General features: G+C 46.3%; 2 protein-coding genes and 1 long non-coding RNA gene across 9 annotated transcripts; 2 read left to right on the top strand and 1 right to left on the bottom strand.

Moving 5' to 3' along the window:
* Window positions 1–11,322, top strand: LOC148116012 (uncharacterized). The gene is made up of 3 exons (XM_087884626.1): window positions 1–182; window positions 7,493–7,619; window positions 7,822–11,322. Exons 1-3 carry the CDS (start codon window positions 171–173, stop codon window positions 10,197–10,199), a joined length of 2,517 nt encoding a protein of 838 aa, XP_087740752.1. The 5' UTR covers window positions 1–170; the 3' UTR covers window positions 10,200–11,322.
* On the top strand, window positions 109–26,185 carry LOC148116010 (uncharacterized). 7 transcript variants are annotated; one of them, XM_087884682.1, is made up of 4 exons: window positions 109–182; window positions 21,620–21,702; window positions 22,926–23,052; window positions 23,241–26,185. In XM_087884682.1, the coding sequence occupies exons 3-4, from the start codon at window positions 23,019–23,021 to the stop codon at window positions 25,448–25,450; spliced, it is 2,244 nt and encodes a 747-aa protein (XP_087740808.1). In that variant the 5' UTR covers window positions 109–182; window positions 21,620–21,702; window positions 22,926–23,018; the 3' UTR covers window positions 25,451–26,185. The 7 variants fall into 7 exon arrangements, with proteins under 7 accessions (XP_087740808.1, XP_087740809.1, XP_087740807.1 ...); XM_087884683.1 differs by having other exon boundaries at window positions 23,238–26,185; XM_087884681.1 differs by lacking the exon at window positions 109–182 and adding an exon at window positions 19,674–19,988.
* Window positions 12,544–19,709, bottom strand: LOC148116011 (uncharacterized). Its single transcript, XR_015731827.1, has 3 exons — window positions 19,489–19,709; window positions 17,662–17,820; window positions 12,544–13,904 (listed from the first exon to the last, which is right to left on the bottom strand). It is a non-coding gene; the product is annotated as an uncharacterized LOC148116011 (long non-coding RNA).
* Window positions 26,186–27,609: the final 1,424 nt, after the last annotated feature.

Raw genomic sequence — 27,609 nt, 5'->3', positions numbered from 1 at the left:
GGAGCTTTAACGGAGAGGGGAGGAGCTACAAGCGCTTCCTGTCTGGTTCTGTGCAGACTCCTGGCTGGGGTCGTTCCGGGGAGGGGGATCCAGGTGCGAGTCCGGCGGCGATCCTGGGCGCCTCTCTTGGGGAGCGGAGTCCGGGCGAGGAAGAGAGCCGCCTCTTTCCTATGGAGCGCCAGGTGAGCAGCTCCTCCCTCCCTCCCTTCCTTCCTTCTTCCCACCTGGGGAAATGCTCGGACAGGAGACCCTTCAGTGCAGCTTCTTGGGGCGCTGCTAAGATCCTCCTGCACTCCCCACTTTCTCCTGGGGGAGATGATGATTATTATTACTATTATTATTATTTTTTCCTGGCCCTTCCTGGTCGTTTCCCCTCCTTTTCCTTTTCTCTGGGGCCGCTTCAGATCCGGGAGGCTGGGAGTTCGAGGGCTGCGGAAGCGGCGGGGAGAAAAGGGGGCGATCCCTCCCAGGAGCCCTTGTGTCGAGAGGAGCCGCCTCCGGAGGGAGCATCGGGGAAAGGCTCCTCCTGAGGCCCTTTAATCTCTTCGCCCTCCTTGCTTTCATCCCTTCAGTTCCTTTCCATTCTTCAATTTAACTGGGTTTTTAGAGTCTTGGGTGCATTTATCGGCCTTCTCCTGTGGGCCGCTGTTTCTCAGCCTTGGCAACTTTGTGGCCTGTGGATTTCTGCTCCCAGAATTCTCCATGTGTGTTGAAGTCCACCTATTTTACAGCTCCCAAGATTGGGAAAGGTTGCTGTAGGCCAGGGGTGGGGGAACTAGGGCCCTTTTAGGACTGGTGGACTTCAACTCCCAGAATCCCCGAGCCAGCTGTGTCAGGAATTCTGGGAGTTGAAGTCCACCAGCAATAAAAGGGCCCTAATTTTCCTCTTTTACAGTGGGGTATTCCAAAGGGCAAGTCCCAGTTTTGAAAAGAGTTTCCATCATCTGATAAAGACGGTGAACATTATATAAACATAGAATAACATACTTGGAGTTGGAAGGGACCTTGGAGGTCTTCTAGTCCAACCCCCTGTTTGAGGAGGAGGAGTCTATACCATTTCAGACAATTGGCTGTCCAGTCTCTTCTTAAAAGCCTCCAGTGACCTTAGTCAGGATTCTGGGGATCAAGATTCGTACCTTGAAATGGCTGAAATAAAGACCTGTGTCCCATATCTGGGGAAGGTGAGAGAGAAACCACAACTGTCTTGCTAAAAATCCTTAACGCTGCAGGATGTCGGCATGGCTTCTTTGGTACCTTCCTTACTGTATCTCCTGTCAATCAAACAACTGTATTTCCTGCTGATGTCACTGAAATACGAAAGCATGAAAGAAATCATTCCAGATCTATCCCAGCCATTGTCCAAATCTGAGTCCTTGACTTAGGACCACAATCGAGCCCAGAATTTCTGTTGCTTGGCGCGATAGTGGCTAAGTGAGTTTTCCCCCTTTTTATGACCTTTCTTGCTACAGTTGTTAAGTGAACCCACTGCCGTTGTTCAGTTAGTAACACGGTGGTTAAGGGAACCTGGCTTCTCTATTGACTTTGCTTGTGGGAAGATTGCAATGGGATCACGTGACCCTGGGACTCTGTAGCCATTACCAATAGGAGCCAGTTGCCCAGTGTCCAAATTTTGATCAGGTGACTATGGGGATGCTGCAAAGGTCCTGTGAAAAGCTGCCAGGAGTCACGTTTTTCAGTGTCCTGGTAACTTTGAAGAGTCACTAAATGAATGGCTGTAATTCGAGGACTACCTGTATACGTGAGAGACAATTTGGACTCTGTCTCTTTGTTGGTGCCAGGCCAGATCTAGTACTCCTGACTAACAACTCAGCACAACTCCCTGGAAATGGGAGCGGATCTGCTTGAGGCCTCCAGAGTCCAGCTCTGAGGTGCTTTAATACATACATTCATGGCTGAGATAATCTGACTCTGAATCCAATCCCTGGTCCTTCCACCCCTTTCAGTTTTCTTCTCACCCAGGGTGAGCTTCTATGTATTGTTGGTGTGGCTGCAAGGGACTCACATAAAGGGGCTCCCTAGTTAGCCTAAAAATGGGCTCAAATCAGCCTTCTGCACTGGCTGCTCAGGAATATCATTAGGATGTTTGATGGCAAATTATTCCCTTGCTGTTTTCTTTTCACTCCTAGACACTCTTGTGGCCTCGTCTTCAATTATTTATTTATTATTCAAATTTCTATACCGCCCTTCTCCTTTCGGACTCAGGGCGGTGAACAGCCAAGATAAAAACATCTATACAAACATCACAGTTAAAAATAAAGTTAAAATAATTTATAAATTTGGCCCATAATTTAAAACTTGTCAATTAAAATCAATATTAAAATTTTAAAACTAACTCTAAAATCAAGACAGACCGGCTAACTGAAAAAAATAAGTTTTTAGGGCCCGACGAAAAATCCGGAGGTCGGAGATCACTCGTATCTCTGGGGGTAGATTGTTCCATAGGGTAGGTGCCACCACAGAGAAGGCTCTCCTCCTGGGGGTCATTAGCCGGCATTGTCTGGCCGACAGCACCCTGAGGAGGCCCTCTCTGTGGGAGCGAACTGGCCGGTGGGAGGCTATTGGTGGCAGAAGGCGGTCCCGTAAGTACCCTGGCCCTAAGCCATGGAGCGCTTTAAAGGTGATCACCAACACCTTGAAGCGCACCTGGAAGTCCACCGGAAGCCAATGCAGCTCGCGCAGGAGAGGAGTCACATGGGAGCGCCCCGTCGCTCCAATAATCCCCCGCGCAGCCGCATTCTGCACCAGTTGGAGCCTCCGGGTGTACCCCAAGGGGAGCCCCATGTAGAGAGCGTTACAATAGTCCAGAAGGAGAAGTGACGAGTGCTTGAGTGACCGTGCGTAGGGAGTCCCCGTCCAGAAAGGGGTGCAACTGGCGTATCAGGCGAACCTGACAAAAAGCCCCCCTGACCATGACTGTCATATGCCCTTCTAAAGACAGCCGCGCATCCAGGAGGACACCCAAGTTGCGGGCCCTCTCCGTGGGGGCCAATGATTCGCCCCCAATAACCAGCGATGGCGTCAGCTGGCTATACCGGGACGCCGGCAGCCACAGCCACTCGGTCTTGGAAGGGTTGAGTCGAAGCCTGTTTCTCCCCATCCAGACCCGCACGGCCTCCAGACACTGGGACATCACTTCCAAGGCATCATTGGGATGGTCTGGGGTGGAAATGTACAGCTGAGTATCATCAGCGTACTGATGGAACTCCATCCCAAAACCACGGATGATCTCACCCAGCGTCTTCACATAAATGTTGAACAGGAGGGGCGAGAGGACCGACCCTTGCGGCACCCCACAAACAAGACGCCTTGGGGTCGACCGCTGCCCCCCTGTCAACACGGATTGCAACCGGTCGGAGAGATAGGAGGAGAACCACCGCAAAACGGTGGTCGATGGTATCAAAAGCCGCTGAGAGGTCTAATAGGACCAGGATAGAGGAATAGCCCCTATCCCGGGCCCTCCAGAGGTCATCCACCAATGCGACCAATGCCGTTTCCGTGCTGTACCCAGGTCCGAAGCCGGACTGGAGCGGATCCAGATAGACAGCTTCATCCAGGTACTGGGGAAGCTGTCGCGCCACCACACTCTCAACAACCTTCGCAATAAAGCGAAGGTTGGAGACTGGACGATAGTTAGCCAAAACAGCCGGTTCCAGGGATGGCTTCTTGAAGAGAGGCCTCACCACCGCCTCTTTCAAGGCGGCCGGCAGGACACCCTCGCTCAAAGAAGCGTTAATAATTCCCTGGAGCCAGCCTCGTGTAACCTCCCGGGAAGCCAGCACCAACCAGGAGGGACACGGGTCCAATAAACATGTGATTGCGTTCAGCCGCCCCAAGATCCTGTCCACGTCCTCGGGAGCCACAGGATCGAACTCCTCCCAGATAACACTCTCAAGGCCTGCCTCAGTCATCTCGTCTGAACTAACCCAGTCGGCGGCCAAGTCTTCCCGAATCTGAGTTATTTTATCATCCAGATACTGTACAAAATCCTCAGCTCGGCCCTGCAAGGGGTCCTCCCGCGCTCCCAGATGGAGGAGGGAGTGGGTCACCCTAAACAGGGTGGCTGAGCGGTTATCTGATGATGCGATAAGAGCGGCAAAATAGCTAGATTTCACCGCTTTTATCGCCACTAGGTAGGTCTTAATATGAGACCTTACCAGTGTCAAGTCAGACTCGGAACGACTGGCCCTCCAACCGCTCTCTAGGCATCTTTTCCGGCGCTTCATCTCCCTCAGCTCCTCGGAAAACCAAGGAGCTAAGTGAGTTCGGTGCCGAGTCAGAGGCCGCAAAGGCACGACCCGGTCCACGTGATCAACAGACCCATCTGCACCCCACGACCCCACTTCACAAAAAGGGACTCACATCCGGCTATCTGAGGTACAGTGGTCTCCCTCGGATCAAGACCTTCTTTTAGAATGACCGCCACCCCCCCGCCCCTGCCCTGAGCTCTTGGCTGATGAAATGCACGGAAGCCTGATGGACACATCTCCACGAGGGAAACTCCCCCCTCATGGCCCAACCAGGTCTCCGTGATACCTGCCAGGTCCGCTCCCCCCTCCTGAATAAGATCACAAATGAGGGGGGCTTTATTTACTACGGACCTGGCATTACATAACATCAGCCGGAGACTCGGGCCCTGAGACTCTAAGCAGCCTGGGGAACGGGAAGAGCTAAGGGGACCGGGGCACGCAATCGCTCGGAGATAGCGAGCACGTGCCCCCACCACATGATATGGCCCCCTTCTCCCGCCATACCTGCCCCTCCCACTCAGCGTGTTAATAGAGAAGCCCTCACTAGAGGGCATTCTAACAGTCCCCGTTCCCCCAGTGTCCGCACCCCCTACGGCACCATTAATAGCAGCCGGACTGGTCTCCAACCCCCGTGGGTTTTCCCCCAAACCCACATAACCTCCCCCACACTCAGAACCCCTTAAAAGTCTATTTTAAAAAGTCTTTAAAAAACCCCTCAATCCCCTTTTTGCGACATGCCACCTCTCGGGGTCCCAAGATCCGTCATTAAGGTGGGCCCTCGATAACATAGAGGGCCAGGCCTGCGAGTGGGGGGAATCTCGCAGCGCAAGAAGCTTTGCCCTAGAATACATTTTAACACTAGAGTGATAATACAAATTTGGCCTAGACATGGCCTAGGGGTTTATAATGATGGTTTCAAATGTCCAGGAAGCAAGACTAAGTTAATCGGAAGAGTCACCATTACCCTCTCACAGTAATGGGTAGGAGTCCTCACGTTCAGTCCAGCTGAGGGAAACTATCCAACCACCCTCTCAGGGTGGTTGGCCATCCTAATCAAGGCAAGATGGAAAAAGTCAGAAAAAGTCCAAAAACCACCCTCTCACGGTGGTTTGGGCTTCCTGGCCCTGGAAAGATGAGTCCCATCCGCGGCGAACGTAGTCTGGAGCTGGCTCCATCCATCCTCCCGTAACTGCCTTGTCCTCCATACAGCCAGGAGACAGGACGAAAGACAGAGCCAGGTCCCAAGCTCTGGGGAAGAAAGTCGACATTGGCCGATAGGCCGATAACAGGGCCAGAAAAAGGGAGGGGGGGAGGCCATCCATAGCGACCCAATACTTGAGCCGTCCACCAGCCTCTCCAACCCCAGGTCTTTCCACACAAACCCTTAACGTCAGCCATGTATCCTTCAACCCCTGAGCACAATGGGGTTCAACTCCCCCATTTCAATGTCGAGGCTTGATGTTCCTCTCCTCTCCTCCAACGCCAACAACTCTCCAGCTCTCCAGCACCACCGCCCTCAACCTGGTTGCCACGCAGCAGCCGCCATTACCACAGCGTCATCCTCGGCGCTGGCCACACCCGAGCTCCCAGCGTTCCCCAGCGCCCCCGGAACATCCAAAAGAAACCCCCAGGGGCATCCAGTGTCAGGGGGGAGCTCGCTGGGCATCACCGCCGCCGCCAACGCTCTGGGGGAGAGACTCCTCCAACTGGAAAAGGGGTTGCCGATGTTCATGGCAGCCCCAGAAGACCCCTGCCAGTCCACGAGCCGCCCATCCCTAGACGCGATCTAGATGGGCGTCGCCATCTTGGGGCATGCACAGTTTTTATTATTTCATATTGTTTCATCCCCCGGAACCTCAGGTCTTTATAGTGGAGGATTAACAACAGTTGAGCTTCCAAGGCAGGTAGGAGGATTCTTCCCTCCCCTCCCCAGATGTGCCAATCTCGCAATAACAGAATAACACTATGGGAAGGGATCTTAGAGATCTTCTAGTCTATCCCCCTGTTTCAAGCAGGAGACCCGATACCATTTCAGACAAGTGGGTGTCCAGTCTGTCCTTAAAAACCTCCAGCCCACAACTTCTGAAGGCAAACCGTTCCATTAGTCAATTGTTCTCACTGCCAGGAAGTTTCTCCTTAATTCCAGGTTGCCTTTCTCCTTGATTAGTTTCCATCCATTGTTTCTTGTCCTGTTTTCTGGTGCTTTGGAAAATAAGTTGAGCACTTCTTGTTTGCGGAAGCCCCACAAATACTGGAACACGGCTATCATGTCTCCCCTAGTCCTTCTTTTCTCCAGACTAGCCATATCCAGTTCCTGCAATCGTTTTTCATATGTTTTAGTCTCAAGGCCTTTAATCCTTAGTTGCTCTTTGCACTTTTTCCAAAGTCTCCACATCTTTTTAGTAATGTTGTGACCAAAAATGAACTCGGTATTCCAGATGTGGTCTTTACTAAGGATTTTTAAAAAGTGTTGACCATGAGAGCCTAAAGTAAAAAGTAAAGTTCAAGCTTGACTTTTGCACAGAAATTAAATGGTGAACCCACTTGATTTGGAAGGATTCATCGGCTCACCACACTGGGTACAATTAACCCAAAGTTGGATTCAGTCAAGATATCCAAGGTCAAGCCCATCAATGGACAACAAACGAATATGTGGTTGCTGCTCCTCTGGCATCGGACAAACCAATAAAACATTAACTAGATGTATCTCTAGCCAGAGGCACTTTATGTTTTCGGAAAGGTTCTCCAGGGAAGATGTTTGGTCATGAAATTGCCCAGCAGCTGTCCAGATAAAGTCAGAGACACTGACACAGACTTGTAAATTTTATAGAAATATAAACATGTTTAACCTACAAATTTACCGCAGTCTTTGTCATCATCCAGAAAAGGAAGAACATAAGATAGTCAGGAACATCATGAGGTAAATCTAAAACATCATACAGAACACACAGAAGGAAAAAAAGGGAAACACCCCTTTATACTTACAGTAACCAATCATAGCGTAGATTGCATCATGCATGAGTCAGCACTCTCTAATCAGTTACAATTGTGTTCCGGCCTATTTGTACACTTTACTGTTTCAGATTCTAAATTCAATATCCTAACATGTTTGTTTGCCCTACATGAAAACTAGAGGTTTTTCATTAAGAAGTAGACGCAAATGTAATTCATTGTTAGGAAGGTTCATGGAATAAGCTGTTGTTTCTCTCCTCTCCTTGTGTCAGGATTTGGTATCGGTTGAGGATGTAGCTGTGTTTTTCTCCGTGGAGGAGTGGGCCCTGCTGGATTCTGAGCAAAAAGCCCTGTACCAAGAGGTCATGCTGGAAAACAAGAGGAACATGGCCTCCTTAGGTAAGGGATTCTGTTGAGATATTTACATTTAGTAGCCAAAGGTCAAATCTTATATCAACTTAATAACAAGCATAGCATCATGTTTTGGACAAATGACAGTTTGGAAGAATATTTATACTGTTCTAATACAGCAATGGTGCTTGATCCCTTTCACACCTAAGTTAGTCTTAACTTTTCTTTTTTTTTTTTCTATTCCAAGCAGGTGATGGATGGGAGATGGAGGATTCTGGCCAAGAGGCAGCAGCATCTTTGCCAAAAGACAAAAAAGAAGACGTAGAAAAGATGTATGGAAAGCAAAGTTCTGAGGAAAAGCAGTTAACGGGGGAGCTGGAGAATTGCTCTGGTTTCCCTTGTCCAGATCCCAATGTTTTATTGGACGGAGATGATTGCCAAGAAAAAGAAGTGTGTTCAAAGTGTGGGAAAACACTCCGAGATGAATTGGGATTATGTGACTGTTGCAAAATCCCTGCTGGAGAGAAACAAGATGAAAGCTTGGAACACTCCAGAGGGACCCTTCCTCCTCCTTTACATGAAAGCATACAAGAAGGAGGGGAAATGTACAAATGTACGGAGTGTGCAGAAAGCTTCAATACAAGCCGTTCCCTTGCATCACATAAAAAAATTCACAAAGCAGAGAATCCACACAAATGTCTGGATTGTGGAAGGACCTTCAGGCAGAAAAATCATCTTAATTCACATAAGAGGGTCCACAAAGAGAGGAAGCAGCATCAATGTATCACCTGTAGAAAGACCTTCAGAACCAGCACCTCCCTTGCTTCCCATCAAAGCAGCCACAGAGAGGAGAAGTTGCATCAATGTAGGGAGGGTAGAACGAGGCTTACTTGGAGCAAGGAACCGAATTCCCCCCAAAAAAGCCCCACTGGTAATAAATCATGTAAATGCCTGGAATGTGGGAAGTACTTCCGCTCTGCAAATGACCTCACTTACCATAATAGGACCCATACAGGGGAAAAGCCATATCATTGTACAGTGTGTGGGAAGAGTTTCACCCACAAAGACAATTTCAATTCACATAATAGGATCCACACTGGAGAGAAGCCGTATAAATGCAAAGAGTGTGGAAAATGCTTCAGGACCACCGATTCCCTTACTTGCCATAATAGGATTCACACAGGGGAGAAGCACTATGAATGTTTAGAGTGTGGAAAAAGCTTCAATAGACGTGATACACTAACTCAACATAATAGGATGCATAAAGGGGAGAAACCTTATAAATGCCTGCACTGTGGAAAGAGCTTCAGTCAAAAAGTTCATCTTAAGTCACATGAGAGGATCCACACGGGGGAAAAACCATTTCAATGTATGGAGTGTGGAAAGCGCTTCCATTGCTCTTCACACCTTATGGTCCATCACCGAATCCACACGGGGGAGAAGCCCTTTCAGTGCCTGCAGTGTGGAAAGCGCTTTGTCAGTTCTAATGGCCTTCATGCCCATGAACGGACCCACACAGGGGAGAAACCATACAAATGCCTGGAGTGTGGAAAGAGCTTCGGTGACTCCAGCAGCTTAACCTCCCATAGAAGTGTCCACAGTGGAGAGAAACCGTATCAATGCTCTGAGTGTGGGAAGTGCTTCAATCAAACAAGTAACCTTAATACCCATAAAAGGACCCACACAGGTGAAAAGCCATATAAGTGCATCGAATGTGGCAAATGCTTCACTAAATTGTCGTCCCTCACTCGCCACAAAACGCTCCACACTGGGGAGAAACCATATCAATGCTGCACGTGTGGAAAGAGCTTCAATACAAAAAATGGCTATGTTGTACATAGCAGAACCCACACTGGGGAGAAACCATATCAGTGCCTGGAGTGTGGAAAACGCTTCAGTGTTTCTGGAGAACTGACGATCCATAAAAGGATTCACACAGGGGAAAAACCATATAAGTGCACGGAGTGTGGCATGAGTTTCAGAATAAGCAGTAGCCTTGGTAGCCACAAGAGGACCCACACTGGGGAGAAACCATACACATGTCATGAGTGCGGAAAAAGCTTTAGTCAAAGACATTCACTTAAGAACCATAGAAGGCTTCACTCAGGGGAGAAACCCTATAAATGCCTGGAGTGTGGAAAATATTATAATGAGAGTGGCAGTCTTACCTCCCACATGAGGATCCACACAGGAGAGAAACCGTTTAAATGCATTGAGTGTGGAAAGAGTTTCAAAGACGGAAAGACTCTTACGCGTCATAAAAGAATCCACACAGGGGAGAAGCCATTTAAATGCATTGAGTGTGGAAAAGCTTTTAAAGACGGGAGTTATCTTACGCGTCATAAAAGAATCCACACAGGAGAGAAGCCGTTTAAATGCATTGAGTGTGGAAAAGCTTTTAAAGACGGGAGTTATCTTACGCGTCATAAAAGAATCCACACAGGGGAGAAGCCATTTAAATGCATTGAGTGTGGAAAGAGTTTCAAAGATGCAAGTAATCTTAGGTGTCATAAAAGAATCCACACCGGGGAGAAGCCATATCAGTATGTGGAGTGTGGAAAGAAATTCAGAACCTGTAGTGACTTTAATCGACATAAGAAGATGCACAGCAGGAAAAGACGATGCTAATTGGTTTGTGTTGATTCTCAAAATTTGCTTCATGCCCAAGAGAATCTGTAAAAATGCATAGTGTATGGAAAAGGGGTTCCAAAGCAGTAGACTTTTTTGATCCATTAAAAATAAGAATTTCTTTTTATAATTAGGAATTAACTTTTGGATACTGAGTTTTTCCCAAAATAAAACTTGCTTATATTTTTTTGGGCTCCAAAATAAGCCCTAGGTCTTTTTTGGGGGGGGAGTCATGATTTCAGATTAATCAGCCCAGCTGTTCACTTTGCACCCCCTGATGCACGCAGAAGAGGCGGCAAGGGGGACCAACGTTATCTGGCAGCTGCTGCATCCTGCCTGTCCCTTGGTCATTGCACTCTGTGGCTCGTCTTTGCACGGCGGCACCAGCAGCAGACAGAGGCATGGGGATCCTAATATGCCGCTGGGCTGCAGGCAAACTAAGAGACCTGATGACAGACCTCCTGTGGCCACTCACCCACTCCAGCTCCATATTTTCGACTGGAAGCATTGCGGCGAGACAGTTGGGGAATTAGCGGGCTCCAATGAGCTCCGCAAAAACCCAGACTGACGAACTGCTGCCAAGGGGTCTTCCAACCGGAACCGTCCTGTAGGGACGGGGAAGAAGGAGAGGTACCTCAGAAGATCAAGAGGAACAGGCATGTTCCTCGAAGGTCAGAGGAAACTCTCTAATTCGGCAGCGGAGGCAGCAGCCATTGAGGCTGTCAAGAAGCTGGGGCAACCAGGCAAAGTATTGAGCAGGAGTGGTGACTGGAGTTTTTGAAGCTGGGTGAGTGACAAGCAACCCACAGGCGAAATAACAACAAAAAAACCCTTTTAAACCTGACAAAACCCCAGCGTAAAAATAGCGACTAATGGGCATGGGGGGAAGAAAAGAGGATGTATGAAGTGGAATTTAACGGGAAAAAAGAAAATGGACTTTTGAATAAAATTATTTGGAAAGCTTTGGAATAGAAAGAACATAAAAAACTTAAAATGATTACACTGGGATGAACAGTGAAAAGATAAAAAAAGAGAGAAAAAGGGTGGAAAACAACAGGAAATGCAGGGCAAAATAGAAGAGTCCTGGATTTTGAAATACAAAATGATTACACTGGGATAAACAGAGGGGAAATAAGAAAAGGAGAAAAGAGATGGGAAACAAGGGGAAATATAGGACAAAATGGGAGAATTCAAGATTTTAAAGCGCAAAAGAAAAAAAGGTGAAAGAAAAAGGCAAAAATAAAAATGAAAAGGGAGAAAAAGAAAGAAATGAAAGAGAAATATGCTATATATACTTAGAATTGAAATATGAATTGTAGTAAGAAATGGGAAATCGTATGATTGTAAAAATGAAATGAATAATAATTGGAATATTTTTATTTGCATTTTTGAAATTTAAATAATAAGTTTTTAGAAATATGAATAAATTTAAACTAATAATTGAAATACCTTTAATGGTATATGGTGGTGAAAGTAGAAATGACTACCGTATTTTTGGGTGTATAAGACGCACCTTTTTACCCCCCAAAAGGAGGTGAAAATCTGGGTGCGTCTTATACGCCGAATGTAACCCCGCCCACCCTCCGGCCGCCACCCTTCGGCCATTTTTGGGCAGTTCCAGGCGGCAGGGATCTGGGCCGGGGCACAGCCTGAGGAACAACCCTCTTCCGGACGGTCTGGGGGGGGGAATCCTCCTGGCAGCTTCGGGGAACAAGGCGGGTGCCACGATTTGCGGCTGGTCACCCCTCTGGCCGCCTAGCGGGCAGGTCAGGGCAGACTGGTTGCGATGACTTCACTCCACAGCAATGTGAGGAGCCTCCACCGCCGCTGCCTAAGTCCTTTGTGCGCCCAGGAGCCAAGCGAGCCGAACGGGAGCTCCTAAAGTCAAACGCCCCTCTTTTCCAGGCACCGCTGCCCGTATTCCCCAATCCAATTTTCAGAGCCGCATTTCAGGCGGCGGGCAGCCAGTTCCCCTGCTATGTGCAGCGGATTGGATTCAGGGTGGGGATTGCAGCGCTGCTGCCTGAAAGTGCTTTTCTTCCCATTGCACATTGCAGAGGCGCGCAGCAACGGGAATAGATGAGAATAAATATCATGGCAAAAAGGAAGTATAGAAATTGTAAATTTAGTTAAAATGACTAAACACAGTTTAAATTTGTGAATCGGCCAAATACTCTGTTCAGAGAAAATACATTGTTTGTATGTGTGTTTGTGTAAAAAATAAAAAAAAAAATTTTAAAAAAAGATGAAGTCGGAGACACTGACACAGACTTGTAGCTTTTATATTGTGAGTTTTCCGCGGGCCGCCCATGAGGTCAATATTGAGAAAAGACACGGACACGAGTTTTCTCGGGATGAGACGACCCAGATCTGACTCCGGGAGCCTCTTTTATTGTACACAAACAAAGGCAGGAGGGGTTTGTTAGCTTAAGCCAATAATATATTACAGCATGTCTCATGTAATGCATACGTAAGTACAAGTAATACATGGAAGCAATGCCCAAATTTGGGAAGATCTACAATTCTAGCTGCTAGTGAATTGTTACAGCCCTTATCTATGAGTTGTTCCAGCCCTTATCTCGCATACGCGGTACAGCATGATTCTCTCATGCCTGCGCGTAGCTCCTGAGCATGTTACAACATTATATAAATATAAATATATTTAACCAACAAATTTACAGCAGTCTTTGTCATCATCCAGGAACATCAATGAACTAAGTCTAACACCGTGATGGCCAACCTATGGCATGGGTGCCACAGGTGACACGCGTAGCCATATCAGTGGGCACGCGAGTTCAACTCTGGCGTGAAACAGACTGTTTCCTGTTTTGAGGGCCGGGGGTGGGGAAGGCCCGTTTTTTGCTGTCCCCAGCCTCCAGAGACTCTCTAGGAAGTTGGCAAATGGGCCGTTTTTGGCCTCCAGAGATGTGAAGAAGGCCGTTTTCATCCTCCCCAGACTTCTAGAGAGGCTCTGCAGGCTGGGGACAGCAAAAAACAGGCCTTCTGATCCCACCAGAAGTTGGCAAACAGGCCATTTCTGGCCTCTGGAGGACCTCCAGGTGGGTGGGGAAGGTCCTTTCCCGACTCCTAGAAAGGCTCTGGAGCCAAGTGAGAGAGAAAAAAGGACCTACTGGGCCATCATGTGCCAGGATCGGGGGGGGGTGTTGCACGTGCATGCGCGGGGGGGCTGCATAGAATTATGGATGTGGGCACATAGGTGCACGAACCCCCCCCGCCCCCCACTCCTGGCACGCGATGGCGAAAATGTTAGCCATCACTGGTCTAACACATCATGCAGAACACACAGAAGGAAAAAAGGAAGGGAAAAAAGGGCAAACTCCCCTTTTATACCTACATCAACCAATCGCAGCGTAGATTGCATCCTGCATGAGTCAGCACTTTTAACTAATCAGTTACAATTGTGTTATGGCTTATTGTAGACTTTACTGTTCCAGCTACTAACTATTCAATATCCTAAGATGCTTATTTGCCCTACTTGGAAACTGGAGGTTTTTCATTAAGAAGAAGACTCGCATGTAATTCAATGAAGTGTTCATTGTTAGGAATATTCATGGAATACTTTGTGGTTTTTTCCCCTCCCTGTGTCAGAATTCGGTATCGTTTGAGGATGTAGCTGTGTTTTTCTCTGTGGAGGAGTGGGCCCTGCTGGATTCTGAGCAAAAAGCCCTGTACCGAGAGGTCATGCTGGAAAAGAAGAGGAACATGGCCTCCTTGGGTGTTAAGATACTGTAGTGCACAATACTTTTTTTAAAAAAAATTAATGCATGTGAAGTCGTTTGCTTTACTTTACTTTATTTTGGATTTATATACCGCCCTACTCCCGAAGGACTCAGGGCGGTGAACAGCCAAAAGATAAAACACAAATAATACAAAATTTAGAAAACAATATAAATGCACATTAAATAATTTGGCCCAAACAAATTAAAACACCCCTATTGTTTTAAAACAAATTTAAAATTAACAATTAAAAGGAAGTTAGGCCAGGCCAGCCTGTTGAAATAGAAAGGTCTTGAGGCACGGCGGAAAGTGCGCAAAGCCGGGATCCGTATCTCCGGGAGGAGCTTGTTCCAAATGGCAGGTGCCCCCACAGAGAAGGCTCTTCCCCTGGGGGCCGCCAGTCAACACTGTTTGACCAACGGCACCCTGAGGAGCCTCTCTCTATGGGAGCGTACTGGCCGGTGAGAGGCTACTGGTGGCAGAAGGCGGTCTTGTAAGTATCCAGGCCCTAAGCCATGGAGCGCTCTAAAGGTGGTAACCAAAACCTTGAAGCGCACCTGGAAGACCACTGGGAGCCGGTGCAGCTCGCGCAGGAGAGGTGTTACATGGGAACACCATGTCGCTCCCATAACCACCCGCGCGGCCGCATTCTGGACCAGTTGGAGCCTCCGGGTGCTCCTCAAGGGGAGCCCCATGTAGAGAGCATTACAGTAGTCCAGGCGGGAAGTGACGAGGGAATGAGTGACCATGCATAAGGAGTCCCGATCCAGAAAGGGACGCAACTGGCGGATCAGGCGGACCCGATAGAAAGTCCTCCCGGCCACAGCCATCAAATGCTCTTCTAAAGACAGCCGTGAATCCAGGAGGACACCCAAGTTGCGAGACCTCTCCGTGGGGGCCAACGACTCGCCCCCAAGTCAGTGACGGCACCAACTAACTATATCGGGACGCCAGAAACAACAGCCACTTGGTCTTGGATGGGTTGAGCCTGAGTCTGTTTCTCCCCATCCAGATCCGCACAGCCTCCAGGCACTGGGACATTACTTCAAGGGCATCATTGGGGTGGTCCAGGGTGGAGATGTACAGCTGAGTATCATCAGCATACTGATGGTACTTCACCCTGAAACCACGGATGATCTCACCCAGTGGCTTCACATAAATGTTGAACAGAAGGGGTGAGAGGACTGACCCCTGTGGCACCCCACATACAAGGCGCCTTGGGGTCGACCTCTGACCCCCTGCCAACACAGACTGCAACCGGTCGGAGAGAAAGGAGGAGAACCACTGCAACACAGTGCCCCCCACCCCCAACTCTTCCAACCGATGCAGCATGATACTATGATCGATGGTATCAAAAGCCACTGAGAGGTCTAATAGGACTAGGACAGAGGAACAACCTCTGTCCCGAGCCCTCCAGAGATCATCGACCAACGCGACCAATGCCGTTTCTGTGCTGTACCCAGGCCTGAAGCCCGACTAGAACGATCTAGATAAACCGTTTCATCCAGGTACTGTGGATGCCGGCATCCCGATATAGCCAGCTGGCGCCATCGCTGGCTATTGGGGACGAGTCATTGACCCCCACAGAGGGGGCTCGCAACTTGGGCGTCCTCCTGGACATACGGCTGTCTTTAGAAGTGCATATGACGGCCGTGGCCAGGGGGGCTTTTTATCAGGTTCGCCTGATACGCCAGTTGCGCCCCTTTCTGAGTCGGGATTCCTTGTGCACAGTCACTCATGCTCTCGTCACTTCTCGTCTGGACTACGCTAATGCTCTCTACATGGGGCTCCCCTTGAGGAGCACCCGGAGGCTCCAACTGGTCCAGAATGCTGCCGCGCGGGTGATCACAGGAGCGACATGGCACTCCCATATAACACCTCTCCTGCGCGAGCTGCACTGGCTCCCGGTGGTCTTCCGGGTGCACTTCAAGGTGTTGGTTCTCACCTTTAAAGCGCTCCATGGCTTAGGGCCAGGATATTTACGAGACCGCCTTCTGCTACCAATAAGATCCCACCGGCCAATACGCTCTCACAGACAGGGCCTCCTCAGGGTGCCGTCGGTCAAGCAATATCTCCCAGGGGGAGAGCCTTCTCTGTGGGAGCACCCGCCCTCTGGAACGAGCTACCTCCCAGAATACGGCTGATTCCGGATCTCCGCACTTTCCGTAAGGCCCTGAAGACATTTTTATTTCAGCAAGCCGGCCTGGCCTGAATAGGTTTTATGGGTTAGTTTTTTAATTGTATTGTTAGGAGTTTTAAATTGGGGCGGCCGTTTAATTTAATTTATTTTTAATTATTTTAACTTTTATATTGTATGTTATTTTAATTCTCAGCTGTTCACCGCCCTGAGTCCCTTCAGGGAGAAGGGCGGTATATAAATTTAATAAATAATAATAATAATAATAATAATAATAATAATAATAATGGAAAAGATAATAAAAAAATGTCTGCCAACGTCTAAGTAACAAGTAAAGTAATAACTAGCAGTCAGCACGGGTTTGTTAAAAACAGATCATGCCAAACCAATCTTATTTCATTCTTGAACATAGTGACTAAATTAGTAGACCAGCAAAATACTGTGGACATAATACTTAGACTTCAGCAAGTCACTCGACAAAGTAGACCACAACCTACTTCTTGGTAAGCAAGAAAAAAGTGGGATAGATAGCATCACAAGACGGATTTGCAACTGGCTGACAAACTGTACTCAACGAGTAGTCCTTAATGGGTCTAAATCTACATGAAGGGAAGTAAGCAGTGGGGTACCACAAGGTTCCAACTTAGGCAAGTACTAATAGGTAGTTAGGCCAGTAATAGAAGGGGAACTTACCAAATATGCAGATGATACTAAGCTGGCAGGAATCGCTCACACCCTAGAACCATGACGGCGAACCTATGGCACGCGTGCCACAGATGGCACGCGGAGCCATATTAGTGGGCATGCCAGCTCAGCTCTGGGGTGCATGCGCATGCCGGCCAGCTGATTTTCAGGCCTTCTGGGCCCACCAGAAGTAGGGAAACAGGCTGTTTCCTGCCTCTGGAGGGCCTGGGGAGGGGGGAGGCCCGTTTTTCTTTCTTACCTGGCTCCAGATCCTCTCTATGCATCTGGGAAGGGCGAAAACAGCCTTTCCCACTCCCTTGGGGGCCCTACAGAGGCTGAAAGGGCCCATTTCCTGACTCCCGGTGGGACAGGAAGTGACATTTTTTCCTGTCCCCAGCCTCCAGAGACTTCTAGAGAGGCTCCTAGAGGCTCCTAGAGACTCCTAGAGAGGTTCTGGAGGCTGGGGACAGCAAAAATTGTCACTTCCTGTCCCACCGAAATTTGGGAAATGGCCCCTTTCAGCCTCCGTAAGGCCTCCAAGGGAGTGGGAAAGGCTGTTTTCGCCCTTTCCAGATGCATAGAGAGGATCTGGAACCAGATAAGAAAGAAAAACGGGCCTACCAGGCCATCATGTGCCAGGAGCAGGGGTGGGTGGGGATGCGTGCACATGCGCGTGGGCACGTGCGCGTGCACCCCCCTCTCCTGGCACGTGATGGCAAAAAGGTTCGCCATCACTGCCCTAGAAGATAGGCTCAAGATCCAGATGGATCCTGTCAGACTTGAACACTGGGCCCTATCTAACAAAATGAAAGTCAATGTAGGGAAAAGTAAAGTCCTACACTAAGGCAAGAAAAACCAAAAGTACACATATAGACTGGGTGAAACCAGGTTTAATAGCAATACCTGTGAGAAGGATCTTGGATAAGGTGACCAGACGTCCCGCTTTTGGCGGGACAGTCCGGATTTTTAACAATTTGTCCTGCGTCCCGCGGCGTTTTAAAAAAGTCCCGATTTTTCATTCTGCCTCCTGAGTCCTGGCTGCCTCCTGAGTCCAGCTGATGGCTAGAGGGAAAAAAACTGTTTAAACTCTTGCTGCGGGGCTTCAAAGGGCCGCCCTACAGCTGATCAGTGTTAAAACAAATGAGTAGACCAATGCCTGCAAAAATAGAAAAAACAGCCCCTTACAGCTTCCGCATAGGTTAATTAGCACAAGTTGATTAGCTCGGCTTCCCCACTCTCAGCTGATTTGCTCTCAGCTGTTTTGCGCAGGGCTCTGTTCTGTTGCTAGCTGCAAAGAGTTCCTGGAGCAGATTTTTTTCCCCCTAGCTATGCTGAAAAAGCGAAAGTGAAAGTAAAGCAGGACGCTGCAACATGACAAAATGAGGCAGAGAGAGATTTCTTTTTCTTTTTCCTCACCAAAAAAGGTAGGTGCAAAACTGCAAACAATGGGAAATTTAGGGCAAAAGAGGAGAGTTCAAGATTTTAAAACACAAAAGAAAAAAAGCTCTATTTAACTAGCGAATTGTAATAATTGAGATACTATTAATTGTATATTGTGTTGAAAGCAGAAATGGTTAAGTTGTGGTTTGGGGGAATATATGGGGGAAATTATTTGGTTTATAATTATTCGTAAATATAATTAATTGATTTGTAAGAAATTGGATTGCATGGAAATAATTGGAATATTCATGTTCATATTGATTAATATACAAAAAAGATAGTTATATAACTAATTGATTTATATTAAAATGTTGAATTTGTATTACACAACTGTATTACATAATTACATAATTAACCAATGTGAGGATGGATATAAAAATAGATGACATGGGAAGGGGTATAATATAGAATAGAAGGGAAAAATTGAATTTGATTAAGATTAGAGATGAGGATGAAGGGTAATATTGTTTTTTTTAAAAAAATAGATGAGGAATAAATATGGCAAAAAGGAAATATAGAAATTGTAAATTTAATTGAAATGACTAAACAGTTTAAATTTGTGAACCAGCCAAATATTCTGTTCAAAGAAAATACATTGTATGTTTGTATGTGTGTTTCTAATTATTGCTATTTATTCATATTTGTTCTCTTTTATTCTTTAAAGTTTAACTATTCATTCTTTATCTTAATATCTTTATATTTGTTTGGGGTTGGCTTTCTTCCCTTTCATCCTTTTTATTGTACAGCAATCTTTCTCCTCAAACCTACCACCTCTCTTTTTCTTTCCTTCTTACTTTCTCTTCCCCACACCCTCTTTTTCTCCTCCCTACTTCCTCTTCCTTTCTCCTTCTCCTCCTCTCTTCCTCCCTCTCTTACCCTCACTCCTACTCTAATTTCCCTTCCCTTCCTTCATCCCTCTCTATTGCTGTATCCTTTTGTGCATATGGACTACATAGAGGGCTGAAAAAGTTATTTTTGACTGGTCCTCACACTTTTGACCAGTCCTCGAACTTACGACTGTCCTCACATTTTACATTTTTGCCCTATCTTGTCATCATGGTGAAGAGAAGCAGTTGTGAAATGAGTGACATGGTTGTTAAGAATGCTGCACAGGCATAAATGTGAGGATGGTCATAAGTGTGAGGACCACTTGGAGCAGAACCCAGAAGGATATTTCTTCCAACATAACAAAATGAAATTCAATGTAGACGAAAGTAAAGTCCTACACTAAGGCAAGAAAAACCAAAAGTACACATATAGACTGGGTGAAACCAGGCTTAGTAGCAATACCTGTGAGAAGGATCTTGGAGTCTTAGTGGACGACCACTAAGTTGCCTTGGGAGGTTGTGGGAGCTTCATCACTGGAGGCTTTCAAGAAGAGACTGGACTGCCATTTGTCAGAAATGGTGCAGGGTCTCCTGCTTGAGGAGGTTGGACTAGATGACCCACAAGGTCCCTTCCAACTCCCTTAATTTGTAATCTGTAACTTTGCTGGTCCGCATCCCTTTCCCTTCCCTCCTCCCATCCTGGGCTCCCTCCCCTCCCCCTCTCCCCCGTTCCTCTCCCTGGGGCAAAGAAGCAATGGACTCGCTGCCCAGCTGACCAGAGAGTGGGAGGAGCTTTAACGGAGAGGGGAGGAGCTATAAGCGCTTCCTGTTTGGTTGACTCCTGGCTGGGGTCGTTCCGGGGAGGGGGATCCAGGTGCGAGTCCGGCGGCGATCCTGGGCGCCTCTCTTGGGGAGCGGAGTCCGGGCGAGGAAGAGAGCCGCCTCTTCCCTATGGAGCGCCAGGTGAGAAGCTCCTCCCTCCCTCCCTTCCTTCCTTCTTCCCACCTGGGGAAATGCTCGGACAGGAGACCCTTCAGTGCAGCTTCTTGGGGCGCTGCTAAGATCCTCCTGCAGTCCCCACTTTCTCCTGGGGGAGATGATGATTATTATTACTATTATTATTCCTGATCGTTTCCCCTCCTTTTCCTTTTCTCCGGGGCCGTTTCAGATCCGGGAGGCTGGGAGTTCGAGGGCTGCGGAAGCGGCGGGGAGAAAAGGGGGCGATCCCTCCCAGGAGCCCTTGTGTCGAGAGGAGCCGCCTCCGGAGGGAGCATCGGGGAAAGGCTCCTCCTGAGGCCCTTTAATCTCTTCGCCCTCCTTGCTTTCATCCCTTCAGTTCCTTTCCATTCTTCAATTTAACTGGGTTTTTAGAGTCTTGGGTGCGTTTATCGGCCTTCTCCTGTGGGCCACTGTTTCTCAGCCTTGGCAACTTTGTGGCCTGTGGATTTCTGCTCCCAGAATTCTCCATGTGTGTTGAAGTCCACCTATTTTACAGCTCCCAAGATTGGGAAAGGTCGCTGTAGGCCAGGGGTGGGGAAGTAGGGCCCTTTTAGGACTGGTGGACTTCAACTCCCAGAATCCCCGAGCCAGCTGTGTCAGGAATTCTGGGAGTTGAAGTCCACCAGCAATAAAAGGGCCCTAATTTTCCTCTTTTACAGTGGGGTATTCCAAAGGGCAAGTCCCAGCTTTGAAAAGAGTTTCTATCATCTGATAAGGAAGGTGGACATTATATAAACATAGAATAACATACATAGAGTTGGGAGGGACCTTGGAGGTCTTCTAGTCCAACCCCCTGTTTGAGGAGGAGGAGTCTATACCATTTCAGACAATTGGCTGTCCAGTCTCTTCTTAAAAGCCTCCAGTGACCTTAGTCAGGATTCTGGGGATCAAGATTCGTACCTTGAAATGGCTGAAATAAAGACCTGGGTCCCATATCTGGGGAAGGTGAGAGAGAAACCACAACTGTCTTGCTAAAAATCCTTAAGGCTACAGGATGTCGGCATGGCTTCTTTGGCACTTTCCTTACTGTATCTCCTGTCAATCAAACAACTGTATTTCCTGCTGATGTCACTGAAATATAAAAGCATGAAAGAAATGGGGATGCTGCAAAGGTCCTGTGAAAAGCTGCCAGGAGTCACGTTTTTCAGTGTCCTGGTAACTTTGAAGGGTCACTAAATGAATGGCTGTAATTCGAGGACTACCTGTATACGTGAGAGACAATTTGGACTCTGTCTCTTTGTTGGTGCCAGGCCAGATCTAGTACTCCTGACTAACAACTCAGCACAACTCCCTGGAAATGGGAGGATCTGCTTGAGGCCTCCAGAGTCCAGCTCTTTGGTACTTGAATACATACATTCATGGCTGAGATAATCTTCCTCTGAATCCAATCCTTGGTCCTTCCACCCCTTTCAGTTTTCTTCTCACCCAGGGTGAGCTTCTAGGTAATGTTGGTGTGGCTGCAAGGGACTCACATAAAGGGGTTCCCTAGTTAGCCTAGAAATAGGCTAAAATCAGCCTTCTGCTCTGGCTGCTCAGGAATATCATTAGGATGTTTGATGGCAAATTATTCCCTTGTTTTTTTTTTTCACTCCTAGACACTCTCGTGGCCTCGTCTTCATCTCCCGGAACCTCAGGTCTTTATAGTGGAGAATTAACAACGGTTGAGCTTCCAAGGCAGGTAGGAGGATTCTTCCCTCCCCTCCCCAGATGTGCCAATCTCGCAATAACAGAATAACACAATTGGAAGGGATCTTAGAGATCTTCTAGTCTATCCCCCTGTTTCAAGCAGGAGACCCTATACCATTTCAGACAAGTGGGTGTCCAGTCTGTCCTTAAAAACCTCCAGCCCACATTAGTTAATTGTTCTCACTGCCAGGAAGTTTCTCCTTAATTCCAGGTTGCCTTTCTCCTTGATTAGTTTCCATCCATTGTTTCTTGTCCTGCTTTCTGGTGCTTTGGAAAATAAGTTGAGCACTTCTTGTTTGCGGCAGCCCCACAAATACTGGAACACGGCTATCATGTCTCCCCTAGTCCTTCTTTTCTCCAGACTAGCCATATCCAGTTCCTGCAATCGTTTTTCATATATTTTAGTCTCAAGACCTTTAATTCTTAGTAGCTCTTTGCACTTTTTCCAAAGTCTCCCCATCTTTTTGGTAATGTTGTGACCAAAACTGAACTCGGTATTCCAGATGTGGTCTTTACTAAGGATTTTTAAAAAGTGTTGACCATGAGAGCCTAAAGTAAAAAGTAAAGTTCAAGCTTGACTTTTGCACAGAAATTAAATGGTGAACCCACTTGATTTGGAAGGATTTATTGGCTCACCACACTGGGTACAATTAACCCAATGTTGGATTCAGTCAACATATCCAAGGTCAAGCCCATCAATGGAAAACAAATGAATATGTGGTTGCTGCTCCTCCGGCATCGGACAAACCAGTAAAACATTAACTAGATGTATCTCTAGCCAGAGGCACTTTATGTTTTCGGAAAGGTTCTCCAGGGAAGATGTTCGGTCATGAAATTGCCCAGCAGCTGTCCAGATAAAGTCAGAGACACTGACACAGACTTGTAGATTTTATAGAAATATAAATATGTTTAACCTACAAATTTACCGCAGTCTTTGTCATCATCCAGAAAAGGAAGAACATAAGATAGTCAGGAACATCATGAGGTAAATCTAAAACATCATACAGAACACACAGAAGGAAAAAAGGAGGGAAAAAAGGGAAACGCCCCCTTATACTTACAGCAACCAATCATAGCGTAGATTGCATCATGCATGAGTCAGCACTCTCTAACTAATCAGTTACAATTGTGTTCCGGCCTATTTGTACACTTTACTGTTTCAGATTCTAAATTCAATATCCTAACGTTGTGGTTTCTCTCCTCTCCCTGTGTCAGGATTTGGTATCGGTTGAGGATGTAGCTGTGTTTTTCTCCGTGGAGGAGTGGGCCCTGCTGGACTCTGAGCAAAAAGCCCTGTACCAAGAGGTCATGCTGGAAACCAAGAGGAACATGGCCTCCTTAGGTAAGAGATTCTGTTGAGATATTTACATTTAGGAGCCAAAGGTCAAATCTTATATCAACTTAATAACAAGCATAGCATCATGTTTTGGACAAATGAGAGTTTGGAAGAATATTTATACTGTTCTAATACAGCAATGGTGCTTCACGCCTAAGTTTGTCCTAACTTTTCTCTTTTTCTGTTGCAAGCAGGTGACAAATGGGAGATGAAGGATTCTGGCCAAGAGGCAGAAGCACCTTTGCCAAAAGACAAAAAAGAAGATGTAGAAAAGATGCATGGAAAGCAAAGTTCTGAGGAAAAGCAGTTAACGGGGGAGCTGGAGAATTGTTCTGGTTTCCCTCGTCCAGATCCCAATGTCTTATTGGACACATATGATTGCCAAGAAAAAGGAGAGTGTTCAAGGTGTGGGAAAACCCTTCGAGATGAATCTGGATTATGTGACTGTTGCGAAATCCCTGCTGGAGAGAAACAAGATGAAAGCAGGCATCACTCCAGAGGGCCCCTTCCTCCTCCTTTACATGAAAGCATACAAGAAGGAGGGGAAATGTACAAATGTACGGAGTGTGCAGAAAGCTTCGATACAAGCCGCTCCCTTGCAACACATAAAAAAATTCACAAAGCAGAGGATCCACACAAATGTCTGGATTGTGGAAGGACCTTCAGGCAGAAAAATCATCTTAATTCACATAAGAGGGTCCACGAAGAGAAGCAGCAGCATCAATGCATCACCTGTGGAAAGACCTTCAGAGACAGCACCTCCCTTACTTCCCATCAAAGCATCCACAGAGAAGAGAAGTTGCATAAATGCAGGAAGGGTAGAACGAGGCTTACTTGGAGCAAGAAACCAAATTCCCGGAAAAAAAGCCGCACTGGAAATAAAACATGTAAATGCCTGGAATGTGGGAAGAGCTTCTGCTCTGCAAGTCACCTCACTTACCATAATAGGATCCATACAGGGGAAAAGCCGTATCATTGCACAGTGTGTGGGAAGAGTTTCACCCAAAAAGGCTATTTCAATTCTCATAAGAGGATCCACACTGGAGAGAAGCCGTATAAATGCACAGAGTGTGGAAAATGCTTCAGGACCACCGATTCCCTTACTTGCCATAATAGGATTCACACAGAGGAGAAACCCTATGAATGTTTAGAGTGTGGAAAAAGCTTCAATAGACGTGATACGCTAACTAAACATAATAGGATGCATAAAGGAGAGAAACCTTATCAATGCCTGCTGTGTGGAAAGAGCTTCAGTCAAAAAGTTCATCTTAAGTCACACGAGAGGACCCACACGGGGGAAAAACCACTTCAATGCATGGAGTGTGGAAAGCGCTTCAGTTGCTCTTCACATCTTATGGTCCATCACCGAATCCACACGGGAGAGAAGCCCTTTCAGTGCCTGCAGTGTGGAAAGCGCTTTATCAATTCTAGTGGCCTTCATGCCCATGAACGGACCCACACAGGGGAGAAACCGTACAAATGCCTGCAGTGTGGAAAGAGCTTCCGTAAATCCAGCCACTTAACATCCCATAGAAGTGTCCACAGTGGAGAGAAACCACATCGATGCACCGAGTGTGGGAAGTGCTTCAATCAAAAAAGTAACCTTAATACCCATAAAAGGACCCACACGGGTGAAAAGCCTTATAAGTGCATCGAATGTGGCAAATGCTTCACTGAATTGACATCCCTCACTTGCCACAAAAGGCTCCACACTGGGGAGAAACCATATGAATGCCATACATGTGGAAAGAGCTTCAATGCAAAAGGAAGCTATATCCTACATAGCAGAACCCACACTGGGGAGAAACCATATCAGTGCCAGGAGTGTGGAAAAAGCTTCATTGAGTCTGGAAAACTGACAATCCATAAAAGGATTCACACAGGGGAAAAACCATATAAGTGCACGGAGTGTGGCATGAGTTTCAGAATAAGCAGTAGCCTTCGTAGCCACAAGAGGATCCACACTGGGGAGAAACCATATACATGTCATGAGTGCGGAAAAAGCTTTAGTCAAAGACATTCACTCAAGAACCATAGAAGGCTTCACTCAGGGGAGAAACCCTATAAATGCCTGGAGTGTGGAAAATGTTGTAATGAGAGTGGCACTCTTACCTCCCACATGAGGATCCACACAGGGGAGAAGCCGTTTAAATGCATTGAGTGTGGAAAGAGTTTCAAAGACGGAAGGAATCTTACATGTCATAAAAGAATCCACACAGGGGAGAAGCCCTTTAAATGCATTGAGTGTGGAAAGGCTTTCAAAGATAGGAGTTATTTTACACTCCATAAGAGAATCCACACGGGGGAGAAGCCGTATGAGTGTGTGGAGTGTGGAAGGAAATTAATAAGCTCTGGTGAATTTAATCGACATAAGAAGGTGCACAGCAGGAAAAGACGATGCTAATTGGTTTGTGTTGATTCTCAAAATTTGCTTCATGCCCAGGAGAATCTGTAAAAATGCATAGTGTATGGAAAAGGGGTTCCAAAGCAGTAGACTTTTTTGATCCATTAAAAATAAGAATTTCCTTTTATAATTCGGAACTAACTTTTGGATACCAAGTTTTCCCACAAATAAAACTTGCTTATATTTTTTGGGCTCCAAAATAAACCCTAGGTCTTTTTTTTGTGGGGGGGGGACATGATTTCAGGTTAATCAGCTCAGCTGTTCACTTTGCACCCCCTGGCATACGCAGAAGAGGCGGCAAGTGGGCCCAACGTTATCTGGCAGCTGCTGCATCCTGCCTGTCCCTTGGTCAGTGCACTCTGTGGCTCGTCTTTGCACGGCGGCACCAGCAGCAGACAGAGGCATGGGGCAGAAGGCAGGTGATCCTAACATGCCACGTGGGCTGCAGGCAAACTAAGAGACCTGATGACAAACCTCCTGTAGCCACCCACCCACTCCAGCTCCAGATTTTCGACTGGAAGCATTGCGGCGAGACAGTCGGGGAATTAGGGCAAAATAGAAGAGTCCAGGATTTTGAAATACAAAATGATCACACTGGGATAAACAGAGGGGAAATAAGAAAAGGAGAAAAGAGATGGGAAACAATGGGAAATATAGGGCAAAATAGGAGAGTTGAAGATTTTAAAGCGCAAAAGAAAAAAAGGTGAAAGAAAAAGGCAAAAATAAAAATGAAAAGGGAGAAAAAGAAAGAAATGAAAGAGAAATATCCTAAATATACTTAGAATTGAAATATGAATTGTAGTAAGAAATGGGAAATCATACGATTATAAAAATGAAATGAATAATAATTGGAATATTTTTATTTGCATTTTTGAAATTTAGATAATGATAAGTTTTTAGAAACATGAATAAATTTAAACTGTAATAATTGAAATATTTTTAATGGTATATGGTGGTGAAAGTAGAAATGACTAAGTTGTGGCTTTGAGCAATATATGGGGAAAGCTATATGATTAGAGGATGTTTAATTGTATATTGTGGTGAAAGCAGAAATGATTAAGTTGTAGTTTGGAGGAACATATGGGGAAAACTATTTGGTTTATTATTATTTAAACATAATTGATTTGTAAGAAGCTGGATTGTATGAAAATGGAATTAATTGGAATATCTGTGTTCATATTTTTGGAACTTATATAAAGAAACATAGGGAAAATTATTTGGTTTACGATTAATATACAAAGAAAAAAGATAGTTATATAACTAACTGATTTATACTAAAATGTTGGATTGTATTATCAAAGGAAATGTATGTTATAAAATAAGTGGCTGCAGTATTCCTATAAGAATTGAACAATTGTAACACTATATAATTAATTAATTTGAGGATCGATATAAAAACAGATGACAATGGGAAGGGGTGCAACATAGAATAGAAGGGAAAAATTGAATTTGGTTAAGATTAGAGATGAGAATGAAGGGGGTAATATTGGTTTAAAAAAATAGATGAGAATAAATATGATGGCAAAAAGGAAGTATAGAAATTGTAAATTTAGTTAAAATGACTAAACACAGTTTAAATTTGTGAATCGGCCAAATACTCTGTTCAGAGATAATACATTGTATGTTTGTATATGTGTTTGTGTAAAAAATAAAAAAAAACCCTTTTTGTTTTTTAAAAAAGATGAAGTCGGAGACACTGACACAGACTTGTAGCTTTTATATAAATATAAATATATTTAACCTACAAATTTACAGCAGTCTTTGTCATCATCCAGAAAAGTAAAAACAGTCAGGAACATCAATGAAGTAAGTCTTAACACCGTGATGGCGAACGTATAGCATGGGTGCCACAGGTGGCACGTGTAGCCATATCAGTGGGCACGCGAGTTCAGCTCCGGCGCAAAACAGGCTGTTTCCTATCTCCGGAGGGCCTCGGGGAGGGGCGTTGGGGGGGGAGGGCCCGTTTTTTGCTGCCCCAGCCTCCAGAGCCTCTCTAGGAAGTTTGCAAATGGGCCTGGCCTCCGGAGAACACAAAGAAGGAAAAAAGGGGAAACTCCCCCTTTATACGTACAGCAACCAATCATAGCGTAGATTGCATCCTGCATGAATCAGCACTCTCTAACTAATCCGTTATAATTGGGTTGTCGTTTATTGTAGAC

The sequence above is a fragment of the Pantherophis guttatus genome, chromosome 2, assembly GCF_059756535.1.
Source record: "Pantherophis guttatus breed Tessera chromosome 2, ASM5975653v1, whole genome shotgun sequence".
NCBI lineage: Eukaryota > Metazoa > Chordata > Lepidosauria > Squamata > Colubridae > Pantherophis > Pantherophis guttatus.
This window is presented reverse-complemented; position numbering and strand designations above follow the sequence as displayed.

Coding starts and splice junctions, on each gene's coding strand:
- LOC148116012 (XM_087884626.1), top strand. Junction 7,620..7,821: donor GAGGAACATGGCCTCCTTAG/GTAAGGGATTCT, acceptor TATTCCAAGCAG/GTGATGGATGGGAGATGGAG.
- LOC148116010 (XM_087884677.1), top strand. Junction 23,053..23,237: donor GAGGAACATGGCCTCCTTAG/GTAAGAGATTCT, acceptor TTCTGTTGCAAG/CAGGTGACAAATGGGAGATG.